General features: G+C 47.4%; 1 protein-coding gene across 2 annotated transcripts; it reads left to right on the top strand.

The window, feature by feature from the left end:
- The first annotated feature begins 285 nt into the window (after positions 1-285).
- On the top strand, positions 286-18,378 carry atg16l2 (ATG16 autophagy related 16-like 2 (S. cerevisiae)). 2 transcript variants are annotated; one of them, XM_084951412.1, is made up of 18 exons: positions 286-735; positions 2,094-2,151; positions 2,425-2,500; positions 9,021-9,094; positions 9,610-9,861; positions 10,620-10,721; positions 11,077-11,166; positions 11,634-11,687; positions 11,777-11,879; positions 12,021-12,126; positions 12,214-12,284; positions 12,362-12,433; positions 12,621-12,741; positions 12,828-12,933; positions 13,413-13,565; positions 13,644-13,691; positions 16,718-16,819; positions 17,156-18,378. In XM_084951412.1, exons 1-18 carry the CDS (start codon positions 546-548, stop codon positions 17,247-17,249), a joined length of 1,872 nt encoding a protein of 623 aa, XP_084807538.1. In that variant the 5' UTR covers positions 286-545; the 3' UTR covers positions 17,250-18,378. The 2 variants fall into 2 exon arrangements, with proteins under 2 accessions (XP_084807538.1, XP_084807536.1); XM_084951410.1 differs by having other exon boundaries at positions 287-735; positions 11,774-11,879.
- The last annotated feature ends 108 nt before the right edge of the window (positions 18,379-18,486 follow it).

Here is an 18,486-nt window from a genome sequence, read left to right as displayed (position 1 = left end):
CGCTGCCTACCAGAGCGCTCTGGTGCTGAGGCCAGAGCTCATCTGTCAGTTCTCTGGATTCAGCATGGTTGATGTGAGCCCGGGCCACTGCAGCAGACTCCTCCTAATACCTGAACTTCCGTTCTGCACGTGCAGCCCCAGGCTACCCTGAGACCAGCTGGGAGTGAGTCACAGAGCAGAAGCTGGGTGCAGTGACGTAAAACTTTAAAAGCCTTAGAAAAGGGTGCTGACGTCATATCGAGGGGGACTACAAACACACCGGTAGGGCATGTTTGTAGTTCCTTAAGAGCAGAGCGGGCGGTGATTGGCCGAGAGCCACAGTGACGGGCACGCGCCTCCGCCCCGCCCCCAGCAGAGTGAGAAAAGCCCCAAAAGTTAACGACGACAACAAAACAAACCACAGAAGAAGAGGCGTAAACAACAGCAGGAGTGAGCAACATGGCGGCAGTGAGAGGAGCCGGGGTTTCAGAGCGGGGCTGCCTGGAACTTAAGGCCGCTCTGTGAGCCTCTGCCCGCGGCATGAAGCTCTCCGGCCTGCCGGCATCATGGCCGTTGTGACAGCCAACGCCCGCGGAGTCGTGACGGATCCTGCCGGAGTGTCCCCGCGGGGGAGCCGGCCTCCGGCACCGGGAGCCGGCGGGAGATCCGAGGAGTCCTGGAAGGGACACATCATCCGAGAGCTGAAGCACCGAGACCTGAGCCAGCACGCCATGTTCCAGGACCTGATCCGCTTCTGTACGACGACCAAGTACAACTTTTATCCCCTTTAAATCCATCACAGGCGGTCTGAGAGCAGCAGTCACCGGGCCGAACATCTAAAAACCCAATAATTTAGTGTTCAGAGTTACAGTGAGGTTTTACAGGCTGACGGTGAGAAATTACTGCACGAAGAAAGACACTGATCATTTTTGAGTGAGGTTTGGTTCAGAGAAATCAGGGCTTTGTATTGGGGAACCAAGAGGTTTTCATCAAAGGGCAGCAAAAGTAAATTTGTTTAAACCAGAACTAACGTCCTCGCATTTACTCTCGTTACTAATCAGCCTGTTTAACACTGTACTCAGGAAATGTCACAGAAGGAGCTGCTTCACTTAGGGACAAAAAAGATGTTTTTTTTTAATAGAGTTTGGTGTAGAGCTGCCCTATGTAGGGAGACGGGATTCCATCTCATCCAGGTAACTTCAGGGCTAACTACTCATCGCCATGGTAACATATACTGCGAGCCTAACTTGCTCCAGAGCAGACCAGGGTTAAAGCAGCTTCATGCGACTGCCTGTCCCCACTGCCAGCGTGAATGCAGATAACAGGGAGGGAAAGGTGAGCTTAACCCCAAACCTGAGACTGCAGTCGGCATTCGTCACCACAGCTCGAAAGAACATTTCATACGTTCAATAATCAGCATTTTTAACACTTTCTTAAAACCAGGCTGAGATTCAGGCTTGTTGATCACGACAACTACACTTTGGTTCAGTTGGACTCTCAGTTACTATGTTTTATATATTCATATTTTTCAGTTATAGCAGCTCTGAAACCAAAAATGGAATTTGTGACGGGCAGAAGTTTGAGAGTCGTCCAACCTGTCCCACCAGTCAGACATCCAGTATAATCCAGTTCACCCTCCTGTAAAATCAGATTGTTTTTGAATGGAGTCTGGTTCATTTTATATTTTTATTGTGGTGAGTAGATCATTAACCCCTCTGCTCAGTGTTTTGAACCTCGCCGACATCCACCCTCCTTTCATACTTTGCTGACATTCAGGGACAGGAAGTTGTCGGAACTATTAAACCACACGTCGCCTCACTTCCTCTGCACAGTGAGTCATGTGTGACAGATAACCAGCCTGCTGCTGGTTTATCATCAGGCCGCACACGCAGAATGAAAAAATGTTAAACATGACAGATTTTGAATGGAGTTTGGCTTCAGTCAATGAAAGCTGGGAAACATAATAAAATTAAGTCATAGTAGAGTAAAAATATCTCAGTGAAAACACGTTGTCCTGGTTTTTTGGTCCTAGCTGTCAGTCAGGTGCTCATCAGGTACAAACCTGGAGCACCTGGTTCCTGCTCCGCCTCCTCTGACCCCCTTTCTGTCTGCAGACACTCAGCTGCTGGAGAAAACCTGTTTGACCAAAGGACTGATGAGCAGCGCCGCCAGGTAACTCACTGTGTTTGTACATGTTCAGACATCTTTGTGAGGACAGAACATTGGCATGCTACTATACTGCAGTAGCCACTGGTCCCACAAGGTTTAAGACATTTTTGAGACTCGCATTGTGGTTGCAGTGTCAGGATCACAGGTCATGGTTATGGTTAGGCATTCATTTTGAATGTTAGGGTAAGTGGCTGGGATGAGATGAGTGAGGTGTCCTCACTAAGATATGAAAACGAGTGTGTGTGTGCTGAGGCTGTGTTTGTTTTGTGTGTGCAGGCGTCCCCCCGCGGGCGGCGCCCCGCTCTCGTCCCTGCTGCAGCAGAGCATCCAGCTGAAGAAGACCACGGGAGAGGTCAGAGCAAACCTGCCCCCCTTTCAGAGTGATCACATGATCAGTTACGGCCAGGGTTAGGGTGACTCAGCCCGCAAAGTCAGCAGTGCTTGCAAAGGTCAGAGGTCATCTGGTGGCCTTCAGGTAGAACGCAGGTTTTTGGGTATTAACGCGTCGTTTTTCCAACCTGGAAACTGCAGTTCCTCTGACGTCCAGCAGAGGCAGCAGTGAGGTAGTCCCCATAGACGTGTTCACAGCCTCAACTCCAACTGTCTGGTCTCTGTAGCCAACTGCCTCCTTCATAGCACCTGTACAAGGAGGACTGTAAGAGCCAAAGTCAGTGTTTATGTTTTGTGTATTTGTTATGGTGGCACAGGTGTTTAGGTTTTCCTGCACCTCGGGTGATTGCATGGGGGTGTGTTTGCATGTTATTTACCTGATGCCAGTGTTCGCAACAGCGTCGTTGGGTGAGTGGTTTGTGGGCAAACCTTTCTGTTGACCGTCATTATAGCACATCAGTTGGTACATGCACTATTTGTTTTGATTGAAAGCACAAAGTTTGTTGTTTTGTTTTAAGATAAATACGCAAAATACAAGTGGGACTCAGTTTGGATTATTGGAGACGCGTCACAGCACAAAGAACAAGGATTTGTGGACGTTTTGGAGTCACGGAGCTTTCAGATGGTCAGACGCTGTTCTCAGATGAGTTATTTATTTCTGTAACTCGCCTGTTATGGAATAAAGGGGCGTGGCCTATTTGACTGGCAAGTGGATGGTGACGCAGGTGTCTGTAGCTGGAGCTCTGGACCATGTTTGTGCTGCTGTGAGGTTACTGTACTAACAGGCCGTCTGAGAAGGCGGAGCCACAGTTTCGGTGAGTAAAATCAAGGATTTTGATTGGATGTCACTGAGCACTTAGCAGAAAGGCTGTGCAGGTTTCACAGCAGGAACCTTTATTAACAGATCCACCGATCGGGGGTTTCAGTTCTCGTCAGTTCGATGAAGATTTATGTTCTGCTCATGAGCAGCAGCAGGTGTTGTTGTTGTGATGAACAGCTGTTCACCTGTTTCTGTGGTCACGCTCAGAGCTCTTTCAGCTCGTTCCTGGCGGGTTGGCTCGTGTTTTTCTTTGAGGCCGTGTGATAAAACACAGCAGACTGTAACCGAGCAACAGCAGCCACTTCTTCCTCTTGTGATAAAGCCGACGAGCAGATGTGATCGGTGTGATAAAAGTGAGAGGAACAGGCAGCCCGAGGGCGGTCAGACCACTTCACCCTGAGCTGCTCCACAAGCTTCGGCCTGCAGGCTGACGATCCACAACAAACGCTCTGAGACCAGGAAGAGACAAGTTCACCAGGGGAGACCTGTCGCTGTCGAGGAGGGTCTGGCTGCGGTCCGGCAAGATGGCTGTCGGGGCAGGCAACTTCTTTTAAGCCGTCGTGCACTAATCCCGGTGGACCTGTTTAGACTCTACTTTTGAATACCAAGTAGGTTGCTGTTTTTGCCTATAGGTTTTAAGGACTAGATTCACCTATTAAAACTATTGAACGGACCCAATCTGCCATTTAAAGAAGATGATGACGCGGGAAAAAGCAGAAGCTTCAGCTAAGCCAGCGGTAGCCTCCAAGAGCTCCGCACCCACTGACCACGAATATGCAATGCAGACTTCAACACCGTCAGTAAAAAGAGAAACTCCACCTACGCCCACCAAAGCACCCACACCACCTAGCAAGGGTACTGTGTCCCAAAGTGTGGAAACCAACAACTCCATAATAGAAGCCATTAACAAGCTAACAAACAAGATCGATGACTTCGGCGTGCAGCTAAGTAACAACATGATAATGGTGGCTAACATTGCCAAGCTGGCTGAAATGAACGCAGCCGATATAAAAGACTAAACTGTCTGGATGGAAGAAGACATTCCTGCTCTAAACAAAGAAAACGCTGAGCTGAAAGACAGAATGTTGGCGCTAGAACGATACACGCGTCGCTGGAACTTGAAAATCCAGGGCTGGAAAGAAAAAAATGACGAAGATACCCGCAAAGAAGTTATCGACATCTTGGCTAAGATCGCGCCACAGTGGGCTTCCTCACTGGGCAACGCTGTGGACACCGTCCATCGTCTAGGGAAAAAAGAAGCGGGTAGACATCGACAAATAATAGTTCAGTTCACCATGAGGCACTACCGAGACGCTTTCTGGAAACGAAGGATTCCCAGGTGTGCAAGGAGCAGGCGTCTACTTCAAGCAAGATTTCTGCAAACGAGACCGGAGACAGGACGGGAGGCAAGAGCTGCAGTTTGGCCCAAAATGGGCCAAACACTCAGTCTGGATTTATAAAAGGCCGCTCTATTCATAATAATATCCGCCTTATTTTGGACTTGATTGACTACAACTACCTAATTGAAAACCAAGGTTTTGTTCTATTTTTAGATTTTTACAAAGCCTTCAACATCATAGAGCATGAATTTATGTTTCAAGCCCTTGATTTGTTCGGTTTTGGAGGTAACTTCATTAATGTAATCGAATTACTGTACAGAGATACTAACAGTTCAGTGTGTCTTCCTCGTGGCACCTCACAAAGATTTAGGATCTGCAAAGGAATAAAACAAGGATGTCCAATCTCACATTGCTGTTTATTGCAGCAACAGAAATGCTTTCCATACTGATTAAAAATTCTGAGTTTGGTAAGTTATCTATCCTGGGTAAAGAGCTCTCTATCAGCCAGTTAGCCGATGATACAACTAAATAACCTGAATGAAATCCCCAAAATTCTGCAGATTATTGAAACTTTCTCAAAAGCTTCAGGATTAAATCTGAATTTAAACTAATGTGAGATCTTACCCTTAAACGACTGTACTATTTCTAACACTTTTAATATTCCTGTTAAATCCACTGTCAAATATTTGGGTGTGTACATAACCAAGAATAAGACTGATTTAGATAACCTTAATATTTGGGAGAAAATCCAAATTTGTAGAAGTCATTTAAATAACTGGGCTCAGAGAGACTTATCGATTCTGGGTAGAATTCTTCTCACCAGAATGGAAAGTGTCTCCAGGCTAGTATATCCTGCATGTGTGCCTAAATCAGCAAATCTATTAACCAGCTAAACTTTGATTTTATATGGAAACGTAAAACCCACTATATCAGGCAAGGTAATTTAGTCAAACGTGTTGAAGATGGAGGTTTGCAAGCTATTGAATTTGACAGCTTAAATGGCTCCTTAAAAATAAACCGGCTTAGGTCATTTTTAAGAAGTCAGAATAGCCTTTGGTTTCACATTCCAAGCAAAATATTCTCAGATGTAGGCGGAATTAATCTTTTACTTAGATGTGATTTTGACATAAAAAACTCCCCATAAAGCTCTCTTCCTTTCACCAGCAAGTTTTATTATACTGGAAATTAATATACAAACATAACTACAGCCCACACAACACTCCACTGTGGAACTGTCGCTACATAAACGCTGGAAACAAATCAATCTTTATGAACAATGGTACGATAAGGGCATCTGGTCAGTGATGATAGAGGTAAAATTTTATTAGAAGATTTCACCACCAATTATAATCTGCAAATAAATAACAAAGAATTTCAAATAATTACTAAGGCTACCCCTCAAAACATTCCATGTACAGCATATAATCTTTGTCAAAACCCTGACTGTAGATCCCCTGACCTCCCTGAACTCTTGGTAAATGGGCGTAACATTAGAGCTAACAGTCTAAAAAACTCCCAAATCAGGGAATTATTTACTAATGTTTTTATCCAAATTCCATCTCACATCTGTTCTCCGGTGATCAAAAGAAAGAGATCAGAAAAAATTACCTAAAACTTCCGATTCCTCCCAAAGCTAAGGAGGTCCACTACAAAGTCCTCTCTGGTATTTACCCTTCCAAAGAATCTCTCAGACGTCGCTTTGCTATTGATAATAATTCTTGCTCTTTCTGTGAGGGGGATATTGAATCAACAGAACATTTATTTTATGGTTGTATGTTCTGTAAAGCCTGTGGAACGATGTGCACTACTGGCTCTTCCCACAGATTCCAAACTTACTTGAATTTTCTAAAAATGATTTTATCTTTGGTTCTCTAAGAAAAGAAAAGAAGCTTGAAAATGTTCTAAATGTAATAATTATTATGGGGAAATTCTTCATTCACAAATGTTGTTTTCTGAAAACAAAGAACTCGTCCTCTCAAAACACAAGCTGTGGATCTGAATCATATGATTATTGAACTAGATCTGCTAGAAAACCCCTAAGGTATCATGTCTTGTATGTCTTTTAATTATCCTTTTTTTTTTTTTGCTTTGATTCTGTTTGGGGTTTGTTTTTATTTATTTATTTATTTGTTGTTGTTTGTACTTCCTGTTCATTATCTATCTTCTATATGTTGGAATTCAGCCTGTTCTGATACTATTTCATGTTGGAAATATGCATAATTGTTGTACATTATATTTCTGTGTGATTAATAAAATAAAAAAAAATGTTCACGAGGGGCGAACCGGAAACGTCGCCTGTCAGAGCCACGGGTTGGCAGTTCGCCTTGTAATCGGGAGGTTGCCGGTTCGAGCCCCGGCTTGGACAGCCTCGCTCATTGTGTCCTTGGGCAAGACACTTCACCCTACTGGTGGTGGTCAGAGGGCCCGGTGGCGCCAGTGTCCGGCAGCCTCGCCTCTGTCAGTGCGCCCCAGGGTGGCTGTGGCTACAATGTAGCTGCCATCACCAGTGTGTGACTGACTGAATGTGTAAAGCGCTTTGGGGTCCTTAGGACCAAGTAAAGCGCTATACAAATACAGGCCATTTACCAATGTTCCCTCTAAGCTGTGCGCGTCCGCCATTGCGCACTGCTGGCAGGTCTCTGCGCACAGAAAAAAAATCTAACCTGAATTGAAATTAAAATGAAAACTTTAACAATTCTGTTCTGCAGTTTGAGTCAGTGACCGGCTGCTCCCGTATGGGATCAGAACGATGCCACCTTATCCCACAGTCCAGCCAATAATGTGATTCACATTCGTATATACGCAGCTAATCCACGTCGCTGACAGGCTCTGACAGCGTCCTTATGTGCCCACACCAGTGTTTTAGCAAAGCGGCTGATGTGGAGTGAAGCCACGTTAATGACAGCGTGTACAACCATTGGAGATGTGAGCAGGACAGACGAACAACTGACGGACAAAGTGTGGACTTTATACCAGTTTTTAAATTGTGTTGATCGGCCACGTAAAACCAGAGTTATGATAAAATATCTGCAATGTTTGGTTTTCTTCCTGAATACTGTCGTTGTTTATATTTACTGCAGGAAGAAACGGTAAAAACGGCGTTTTATAAGGAAAACGCTCGAAAGCCTGTGAGCAAAAACAACACCAAAAAACCCCCCAGCCTTTCCTATTGGTGGAAAAATGATATGGCAACATGGCATTTAGTTGTTTAGGGAGGGGGAAGTTTTAGGAGTGACGGCGTGTTTGAGATGTGACAGATTTGTGACGTTTGGCACAAATCTTGTGTAGTTAGTGTGTAGCTAGTGTGTAGTGTAGTCAATAGTTTTGTTGTGTGTGTCAGAACAATGAGGCGACTGCTGAGTGTTACAGGTGTTACAGCAGTGATACATCTGCTGCTGTCAGGCCTGCAGGTATCAGGCTGTTGTTCTCCTTCATCTCATAGTGGACAGAAATTATTTTTGGAGTGGCACAAATAATTTGTGTGGCATCAGATTTGATGCAGAACAGCTGATTGTTCTGTAAATAGTTTGAAATGTTTATTTGAAAAAAATGCATTTGCTGCATTTTTAGGTAAACAGCTGCAAAAAACTTTGTTTGCAAAACTCAGTTACTTTTTTGAAGAAGTAACTATATCATTAACTGCCCAACATTGGTCATTATTTACTGTATGTTGCAGACAGAGTTACAGACTCTCTCCCAGACCACAGACTCATAATACAGTCAGAGCTTTATAAAAAAAAAAAAAGTTAGTTGTGTTTTCAAAATTGGAGTTCAGGTTATTTTTCCTTCCAATAGTGTGAACATGCTACAGGTCATCAACAAGATTTGTTTAAATTGTCATTGTAAGTGGGCTAAAGCAGTTAATTAAAAGTCGTCTAACATAAATGCTGTAATTTGATTATTTTAATAAACATGTAGCTTGGATGATTCGATGCTGGCGTGACCACAGCGCACACGTCTGCTGTCGCTCACAGTGGTCCAAGTGTGCGCTCAGGGAGTTTGTGTGTTCGCTCAGACACGTGAAACATTAGAGGGAACGCTGGTCAGAGCTGCTGGTGGTCCTGCTCTGGCTTCATAAGCACACAGCAGAGGCTCAGCTATGCAGAGTTACAAACAAGTACATTCTGTAAGTGAGCAGAGGGATGTTAGTGTCGTCTTAGACCTTTGTGTGCTCAGGAGGCTTTTTCAAAATGATACGATTCGTGAAGCTCTGTGTGAGGTCAGATCAGAATCAGACATGTGACAGCGTGACGCTAACCTCACCCAGGTAAAAGTGACGACCACGAGTAACCTCTGACCTCTCCCTCCCTCTGTGCTTCCAGTTGGCCTATCAGGTGGTGGAGCTGACGCAGCAGATAAAAATCAAAGACGGCGTTCTGGAGGAGCAGCATGCCAGGTGAGTAACACACCCGAGACTGTCAGCTCACCAGTCAGGTGTAAAAACCTGCTGCAGGTGAGTTCAGGCTGAGGTCAGAGAGCAGGAGGAGGAGGAGCCTCGTTCTAGTTTTCCTTGTTCATTCGCTGAGTAGAAATATCGACTCACAGCTGAGCTCAAACTGCACTTTAGATCAGACTCTGCTGCTCGTCCACCAGGGGGCGCTGCGCCATCTGGCAATAATTCAAATATCTGAACCATCTGAAATTATTTTTAATAAAAGAAAAAAAATCAGATTCTTTATTCTAATATTCAAACATTTAAATATATTTTATCCTTTTTTTGTCAAAACACAGCAAACCTCTTTATTATTTTATGTTTTTATTTGAAATGTGTTCTTCAAATCTTGTAAACTTTAGAAAAACATCCATATTCTACTTTGACATATTGAGTCTCAGGTGTTTGCCTCCAGTGTTTGTGTGCGCAGCTCCATGACACGTCATACTGGTGTGACCTACTCTTTCCTCCACCTTCAGGCTGCTGCAGGAGCGGCGTTGCCTGTCGCGAGTGTCTGATGCTCATCAGGAGCTGCAGGCACAGGTGGAGCAGGTTCAAGGGCAGAACACGGTGCTGAAGGTGGAGTACGACACTCTCCTGGAGCAGCAGAGAGCAGCGGAGGCGAAACTAAGGCAGGAGACGGTCAGAGGGGAAGAACTGCTGGCGAAGGTGATGAAGCGGAAAAACCAGGCCGCAGCTCGGATGAACAGCCACAACGAACGCCGCTCCAGGTACCTGAATGCACCACACACACCTGTTCATCGGTGTACCTGAATGCACCACGCACACCTGTTCATCGTGTACCTGAATGCACCACGCACACCTGTTCATCGTGTACCTGAATGCACCACGCACACCTGTTCATCGTGTACCTGAATGCACCGCTCACACCTGTTCATCGGTGTGCCTGAATGCACCGCTCACACCTGTTCATCGGTGTGCCTGAATGCACCGCTCACACCTGTTCATCGGTGTGCCTGAATGCACCGCTCACACCTGTTCATCGGTGTGCCTGAATGCACCGCTCACACCTGTTCATCGGTGTACCTGAATGCACCGCTCACACCTGTTCATCGGTGTACCTGAATGCACCGCTCACACCTGTTCATCGTGTACCTGAATGCACCACGCACACCTGTTCATCAGTGTACCTGAATGCACCACGCACACCTGTTCATCGTGTACCTGAATGCACCGCTCACACCTGTTCATCGGTGTGCCTGAATGCACCGCTCACACCTGTTCATCGGTGTGCCTGAATGCACCGCTCACACCTGTTCATCGGTGTGCCTGAATGCACCGCTCACACCTGTTCATCGGTGTGAGCGGTGCCTGAATGCACCGCTCACACCTGTTCATCGTGTACCTGAATGCACCACTCACATCTGTTCATCGTGTACCTGAATGCACCGCTCACACCTGTTCATCGTGTACCTGCAGGAGGGTCAGTGTGGATCCAAACAGACATCTCTTTGTTTGTTTGTTTCAGAGCTCGAGAGGCAACCCAGGCCGCAGCCAGGTCGAAGGTCAACTTAGACAGGTCAGCTGTCCATCCCCTGAGCTCTACATCGCCCTCTTCGGGTTTCTCTAAGTAAGAATAAATGAAACGCACGACACGGGTTTGATAAACATTTACACTGAAACAGAATTTTAAAAATACTTTTTTAAAGTATTGATAAACATTTTAAAACCTTGACAAATTTTAAGAAAAAAAAGTATAATTTTGATTTCAAGAATGTTTTGAAATATTAAAGATTTTGAGACGATAATATTCAGAATAATTTCTTTATTTTTGATCACATTCAAGAGGCTTACTGTCATTTTTGTTGTGCTGAAACTTTTTCAAAGAAGTCGGTTTGTTGGCCATTAAAAGCTTCTAAAGATTGATTAATACACTACTTTGTTACTTCCTGTCACTGTCAGAATAAAATATGTTTGTGTTTCAGCTCATCAAGTGCTCCGAGCTCCAGATCGACGTCTCCAAAGAACGAGAAACGGGACACGTCCACGGAACGAAAACCCATGCGACTCGTGAGGTCATCAATCACGCCTTTGTTTTATTTTATTATGTAGTTTTCACGAGTTCACTGACGACCTCAGGAGCATTTACACACAAAAGTCATTAATCCTGGAGGGAAATTGAGTTGTCATAGCAACATACAAACAACAGACGACAAAGCAATCGTGTTGAAGTGGAGAGATAAGGGTGAGGTGGGTGAGTTAGCGGGTCTAACGACCTCGTCTGCCTCTTCAGATCTCAGGAGCTTTTCTCACAGTAAGATCATGAAATCAAATTTGAGCAGAAGGTCATTTATTAATTTTCTGTGTTTTATTTTATTGTATTTTCTCTCTCAGAGTTGAAATAAAAACTATTCTGACTTTTTATTGAGATCGTTGTAATTATTTCTATTATAGTTAATGTTGTGCATATGTGCTCAGCAGGGTGGTTACTAACGTAACTGCGGCTTCTCTAAATGAGATGATGAACTGTTTCTTCTCTCAGGTCGGCGTCGGTGACGTCTCCGAGGATCCTGACCTCCATCAAAGAGCTGTTTGAGTGAGTTGTGACCGCCATTATGTTTTGTTTGGTTCATTCATTCAGCGGCTCAGCGAATGAATGAATGACTCTGTGTGTGACATAAGCAGGAAGAGGCGGGGCCACTCGGTCTGCAGTCAGGAGGAAGATCTCGTCTCTCCTGTAAGAATCTGTGTGTCAGCTCGAGTCCCGGCCAGAGCTCTGCAAGTCCTGGTAGCGTGCACTCACACAAAGAAGTCCTCTGTTCTCACTACCCAGCATGCCTCTCTGCTGACCTCCGGCCTGGTTCACACGGAGTACGACGTTTACACGACGCTGTAATGTTTCCTTTGTTTGTTTGTTTGTTTTTTTCAGGATGCCCATGAGCAAGACATCAACGCCGTGCGGTTCAGCTCCAGCTCAGACCTGCTGGCCACGGGGGGGACAGACAAAGTGATCAAACTGTGGGAGGTCAGGGCAGGTAAACCCACCTGAGGCCCACTCGTTGTTTTTCTGTATTATCACTGATTTAAAGGACGGGTTGTGACCTCACTGCTGATGTCATCAGGCGTGCTGACTCACAGAGGGACCCTGGACGGCAGCACGGAGGGCATCACCTGCATCGAGTTTGACCCCATGGTGAGGAAGTCACCTGAGCTCACCTGTAAATGGAGCACTGAGGTGTTTCTCACTCGTGTGGGCATTTGTGTTTTTAGGGCTTCAGGATCCTCGCCGCGTCCTACAGCAAGGCGGCCATGCTGTGGCAGCTGGGCGACTCCGTTCCAAAGGTAAAGGTGACTCACCGCCCGGTGTGTCTGATTAATGACGTGAAACATCATCAACAAATTCTGAACACGAACACAAAAAACTGTGATTTTTAATTTACAATGATGAGCTTTTATTTTGAAATTGTGTTTCTGCAGATCTGGAATGTAACTGTGTGTGTGTGTGTGTGTGTGTGTGTGTGAGTCGTAGGTGACTCTTACAGGTCACAGCAGGAAGGTGACGGCGGCGAGGTTCAGCAGCATCCTCCATCAGGTGGTGACAGGAAGTGCCGATGGCACCATCAGACTGTGGGACCTGCGGCGAGCTGCCTGTGAGTAACCGTGCGTGCTTGCTGCTGATTGGCTCATGGCGTCCCTGCAGGTGGAGTGTATTTAAGGCAGACTTGTGTCCCTGCAGGTCTGCAGTCGCGTAATGTGGCGAAGTACTGCAGCGACCTGGTGTGCTCTGAGAACTGCATCATCAGCGGACACTACGACGGGCAGATCAGAGTGTGGGACTCCAGGTTGGTCTGTCGCGCCGCAGCACACCTGTGCACCACCTGATGCTGAGCCACGCCTCCGCTTCAGTAGAATCATTAGAATCTGATTCCTTTCATTCAGACACCTCTCGTTTACTCCTCCCAGCCGTATCCAGGGTGACACCCCGTCTCCCTCTGTTACTTAGCAACAGCTTAACTCACAGACTCCCCTCAGTGTCCTGCAGCGTCTGAAGCAGCAGGTGATTGACAGCTCTGCCCACCATTTACACGCCAGCATCAGCTCTCGCTGCGCGTGGTTGATCAGAAACCGGATGATGTCGTGTTTACCTTTTTATCTTCTCCAGTTTTCTGTTTCTGATCATCGGTTTAGCGTAAAAGTTATTATTCGGGGACGAGCCCCTGATGCTTGCACCTGCTCTCGTGAGCTTTGGCGCCATCAGCTGGTCAGAGATGAAGGCGTGTTTAAAGCCGTTCTTAAATCAAATGCTTTTCTTTACGTTCAGGGTGGCGAGCTGCGTTCAGGTGTTTCCTGCTCAGGGAAAAGTCACCTCGTTGGACCTCAGTTCTGACCACCGCCAGCTGCTCAGCTGTTGCCGTGACGACTGTCTCCAACTGTTCGACCTGAGGAGGTGGAGCAACGAGCGCGTGACCTTCAGGTACGTCAGGACGAGGCGATGCTCTGCCGAAACGAACTTCCTGTCCATCTGTCTGACGTTTGTCTGTTTGTGTCTCAGAGCCGACGGGTTCAAATGTGGCAGCGACAGCACCAAAGCCGTCATCAGGTGAGTCACATGATCAGTGACATCAGAATCAAGCACTACAAGGGTCAGTGAAGCAGAAAACCGTTAGCCGTGCGTACTGGGCGGGCCCCGAGTTAGGAAAAGGCTTACTTTCAGTTGAGTGACCAAAGCAACTACCAATGAGAGTGAAGGATACTGCTGAGTGACAGAGAGGACATGTGACCATCACTGGTTTGGTGCAGATCCTCTGTCGATGAAAAATGAACATGTGACTGCGGGACGTCTCGCTTTTGTCAGAATTACAGATGAAGCTGTTCCAGGGTCCAGTTCAGGGGCTGCAGTTAGGTGTGTCACCCTCCACCTGTCAGTCAGAGGCCACGCCCCTAATAATGCAAACTTTCATTCTTAATACTGCATAAACAGGCGGGTTATTAAAGGAAAAGGCTGCAAACATTTCTGCTGTCGTGTCTGACTCACTGCCGCCTCTGCTGGACATCAGAGGAACTGCAGGTTGCTGTTGAGTGCAGTGTCAGTCCTTCCTTGTGTCTTTATGTTTGAATCACTTTGTTGGGTTTCTCTCTTTACTGTAAATCTTTAACATCACGTCGTCGTAGCGGCTGCAGGTCAGCCCGGCACGTGCCTGTAAGCCGTCCTGTCCTCGGTGTCCGGGTGGAGGCGGGGAGGCGGGGCTGCCAGCAGAGTTTGGCTCGGTGCTCTGATCGATTATCACAAGTTTAATCGTCGGATGGAGAGGACTGTTTCTGGGCCAGAGAGATAAAAATAGGGCGAGCTGGAGACGGGGAGAGATGAGATCGGGAGATTGGTTGATTTTCTGCTGTTTCCATGACGACAGCAGGGCAGGGATGCTTTGCGCCTGTTCGGCTCCCTGGCAGAATCACTGCACATGTGAGTCCAACATGCACAGCTGCTCTGCCTACACTACGCCGAGCCTCGCCTGCTGTTGGATTCGTACCTGTGACTCCTACATTTGTCTGTTCTCATCGGGTCTCTTGTTCAGCTTCTCGGGAGCCAGACTGACAGTGTCTCTAAATTCTTCAGACTCAGCTGTCCACATGGCGGCAAACCACTGGCAGCATTTTAATCTGCACGAGGCCACATGCACATCTGCGTCAAAGCAGGAATGACAACTCCTGCAGAAGGTGAAGCAGTATAAAACACACGTGCTGAGTATCAGCGGCAGCGTGCGTCACAACTTTCACCGACGCGTCGAAATCTTTAGTGAACGCCGACTCGGAGCAGCCCTCGATGCTCTCTCCTGACCTGAGCAGCTTGTTAAAGTTGTCATGTTTTGTTTGTTTTTTCCCGCCTGTCCCGTTTGGTTCTTTTGCATCAGAATTATTGTCTTAAGGCAAAGAAAGACCCCCAACGGATTTACTTTACCAAATAGACCATCCCAGCTTTGCTGTAATGGTCTATTTGATTCACCTTTTATTGTTTATTTTATTTTATTTTCACTTGCTAAATACGGGACAGACTTGACTGGGGAAAGAAAAACAGCGGGGAAGAGGGACGGGGATAAAGGGCAAAAAACAACAAAATAAGCAGACAAAAAATCCATCCATCAATCACCTGGATCACCTGTTGAGAAAGAAAAAAGAAAACAAGCAGAAGAAAAAGAGCAACATAATAAACAACATCACGATGATCTATGTGAATATAACAGTAAATACTAAATATTAAACATTATTGTGCAGCACGTAAGATCGACAGCACACAGTGTGCTTTGAGGTAGGAGCCAAAAAGGGTGTAGTTTGTGTGTGTGAGCACCCGTGTGTACACCTGTGAGCATGGACGCGCTTGTATTAAAAGGTTCCTTCATGTAATGATCTGCTAGAGGGTGTGGGGGGGCCACAGCCCCGTCCTCCAGGGCATGAAGCAGGTATGGAGGAGATCAAGACTCCAGACATCCAGAGGCCCCCAGAACACAAGAGACCAAGGAAGACCAACAGAGGGGCAGCTGCACCACTGTCCCAGAAAGAGCTGAGGAGAGTCCCAGATGAGGGGTCGCTCAGCAGCCGCGGAGCAGAAGCCAGGGGGGGTTGCAGTGACGCGCCCGTGAGCTCCGCCGGCAGCCAGCTGTGCCTGAGTGACCGAGCCCCAGGCCGAGAGGCCGAGGGCACCCCACCCCCGAAGGGGCCCGAGCGAGCCCCAGGCTCCAGGCCCCGACAAGCAGCCACCAGGAGTGAGCCGGTGTGTACCTGGACGCCCATCCCCGGACACAAAGAACCACCAACGCACCGATGTCTGAGGGCGTCCGCCACCGGCAGGGGGAGTGGTGGGAGGAGATAGGCCTCCAAACCTTGGAGGGCCTGAGATGTCCCCAGAGAGGTGGCGTCTGATACCCAACCTGACATATAGACACAGACAAACAGGCACACACAGATACAGACATCCATTCCCACCCTCATGCTCTCATATGCAATTACTCAACACTCACCCAACGTGGAGACAGACACAGAGAGACTCTGTACACACAATCACACTCCCCAAGCGTACTCTAAGAACCGGGTCTAGGTACCCTTGCACCCGGGGGGGGGGGAACTGCACCCAGACCCAGGTGGTGTTACCCTTTTCCCTGCGGTGGAGAGAAGCAGACCGCCCCGACTCCGCAGCAGCAGGGAGGCCCCACATTCCAGACCCCAATCAGACGGCCAATGGACCAATGATATATTTGCAATTTACCTGTGCTGCTCTTCCAAAACACTAGTTGGCGCTGGCGTCTCTCTGAACTCTCTTCCAGCTGTCCTCCAGTCTAAGAACCAGTTTACATATGGGAAAACTATTGTGTTGAACTGGACATTCGGTTGTTGCGAGCAGCATCAGCGCAGCATGTTGCATTTGTGGGGCGCTGCACATCAGGTCACAGCGTAGGGTTCAGAGGGTTTGTGTTTGCAGCGTAATGGTGAGGCAAGTGTAAATCCCTCTTCAGTGTCCCGGCTGGGAGTTCTCGGCTCTGCAGACGGAGAGAATCGTGGAGCAAATTGCTCACAGCAGCAGGAAGTTTCACGTCAGAACAGCTGTTTCACCCAGATGTTCTCTCTCTTCAGTCCAGACTGCTGCTATTTGGCAGCCGGCTCTGCAGACGGCGCCGTTTACATCTGGAATGTCTCGACGGGCAAGTTGGAGACCCGGCTACCCGACAAACACAGGTAACACCGAAGACCTGAGTCAGCTGATCAGCACAGTCACTGCCAGTGCAGGGTCCTAAAGATCAGAGGCTCCAGCTCAGCTCCCTGTGGGACTCCAAATGCTGTTAGTTCAGCTTCACTCTTAGTGTTTGCCGTAATCCACAGACTACAGTGTTCCTGATGACAGGCTAGTGTGAGGCTGCAGGGCTACAGACTCCTCCAGAGTGACTTGTGTGTTGCTGTGTGTGTACATCTCCATGAAGTTTAAGGGCCTGCGATGGCGCCTTGAGAGAGCTCGCACGTGTTTAACCACAGAGAAAGTGTCGACTGTCCCTTTAACAGCCTGCTCTCTTTCAGCTCGTCCATCAGCGCCGTGTCCTGGTCTCTGTCCGGCGAATACTTCGTCAGCGTGGACAAGAGCAAGCGAGCCGTCCTCTGGAGTGACATGTGAGGCAAACCCACGACGAGGTCACGTTGTCATGGAGACACGTCACACATCCAGCTTTGATTGGACAGACGGCTGTTTGACAAAAGTCTTTAAGCTATTTGTTGGTTGGACCAAAGGGAAGTGACCTTACGTTGTTGTGATCTATGATAACCCTGAAGAATATTAACGAGGGAGGAGAACATGGACTTTCTACCAGCTTCAAGCTTTCTGTGTAAAACCTGTGTGAACAAAGGGAAACGTTCCTGCAACGCTTGAACCATTTTACAGCCGACACGCCAAAACGAAGCGAGGCCGAACGGCTCATCGGTCACGCGTGCACACGTCAGCCCGTGGCGTGCACACGTCAGCCCGTGGCGTGCGCTGTGCTCACGGGCTGAATCCAAGCTAACTTGTTTTTACCTGGAACGAGTAGAACGTTTTTGTTTTTATAGTCGCAGACAGATTAATAACTCGCGCTAACACTCCTGTTTTAGATGTTAACGTTTTTCCCGCCCTGTCTCAGCTGGTTTTGGTCCTGAGAAAGTCTTAAATTGACATTTGTTAATAAAAGATCTGAAACGGTTTTAAACTGATGTTTTCGGTCACCTCAGATTCATGTCCCCGCTTTTACATCCAGAGTGGGGCCGCAACTCGACACTGAAGCCCCACCCACCTGCTGGCAGCCAATCAGAAGAAAGTTGTCTCTGAAGGGGGAGGGGCCACCACCCTCAGACTGCCTTAACCTTTGAACCCCTGAGAAGAAGCTTTCAACGGTCGCCGCTTCGTTCAGGCCCGGGAACATTTGCTCCTGATCCTGAATTTAAACCAGCCGCTCTGGGATCGGTGGCAGTGTTTCCAGTCTCTTTGCTCTCAGCCGTGGATTCACATTACAGGCTCCTGCATGCAGTCACTGAGGGATTATTTTGAACTGTAAGTGATGCAAAGCTGCTGTGGAGGATTTGGAAATGAGCAGAACGTGTCCGCCTGTGTCGTCCTGCGTCTGTATCTGCAGCGAGAGGCTGCCGCTCAGGTAAATGTCGCGCTCAGGTGTGTTTTTGTCTCAGATGTCGTTGCCCCAACGTTCTGTCAGTGTTTTTAATATGTTGGTATTGTTTCTGCTCTCAGCTCTAATAAACGCTGATCTCTAACCGTCCGTCCTTCGTCCTGTCGTCTCCTCGCTCCTTTCTGCTTGAAGGCTTTGTTCGTTTTTTTTAATCACAGTCTGAAGTCATGTCCCTGAGTTTAAAAAGACAAGGGGATG

The sequence above is a fragment of the Perissodus microlepis genome, chromosome 14 (genome assembly GCF_051167445.1).
Source record: "Perissodus microlepis isolate ML-2025 ecotype Zambia chromosome 14, ASM5116744v1, whole genome shotgun sequence".
Taxonomy (NCBI): domain Eukaryota; kingdom Metazoa; phylum Chordata; class Actinopteri; order Cichliformes; family Cichlidae; genus Perissodus; species Perissodus microlepis.
This window is presented reverse-complemented; position numbering and strand designations above follow the sequence as displayed.

Coding starts and splice junctions, on each gene's coding strand:
- atg16l2 (XM_084951410.1), top strand. CDS start 546: ATGGCCGTTGTGACAGCCAACGCCCGCGGAGTCGTGACGGATCCTGCC. Junction 10,722..11,076: donor CCCTCTTCGGGTTTCTCTAA/GTAAGAATAAAT, acceptor TTTGTGTTTCAG/CTCATCAAGTGCTCCGAGCT. Junction 12,434..12,620: donor TGGGCGACTCCGTTCCAAAG/GTAAAGGTGACT, acceptor TGTGAGTCGTAG/GTGACTCTTACAGGTCACAG.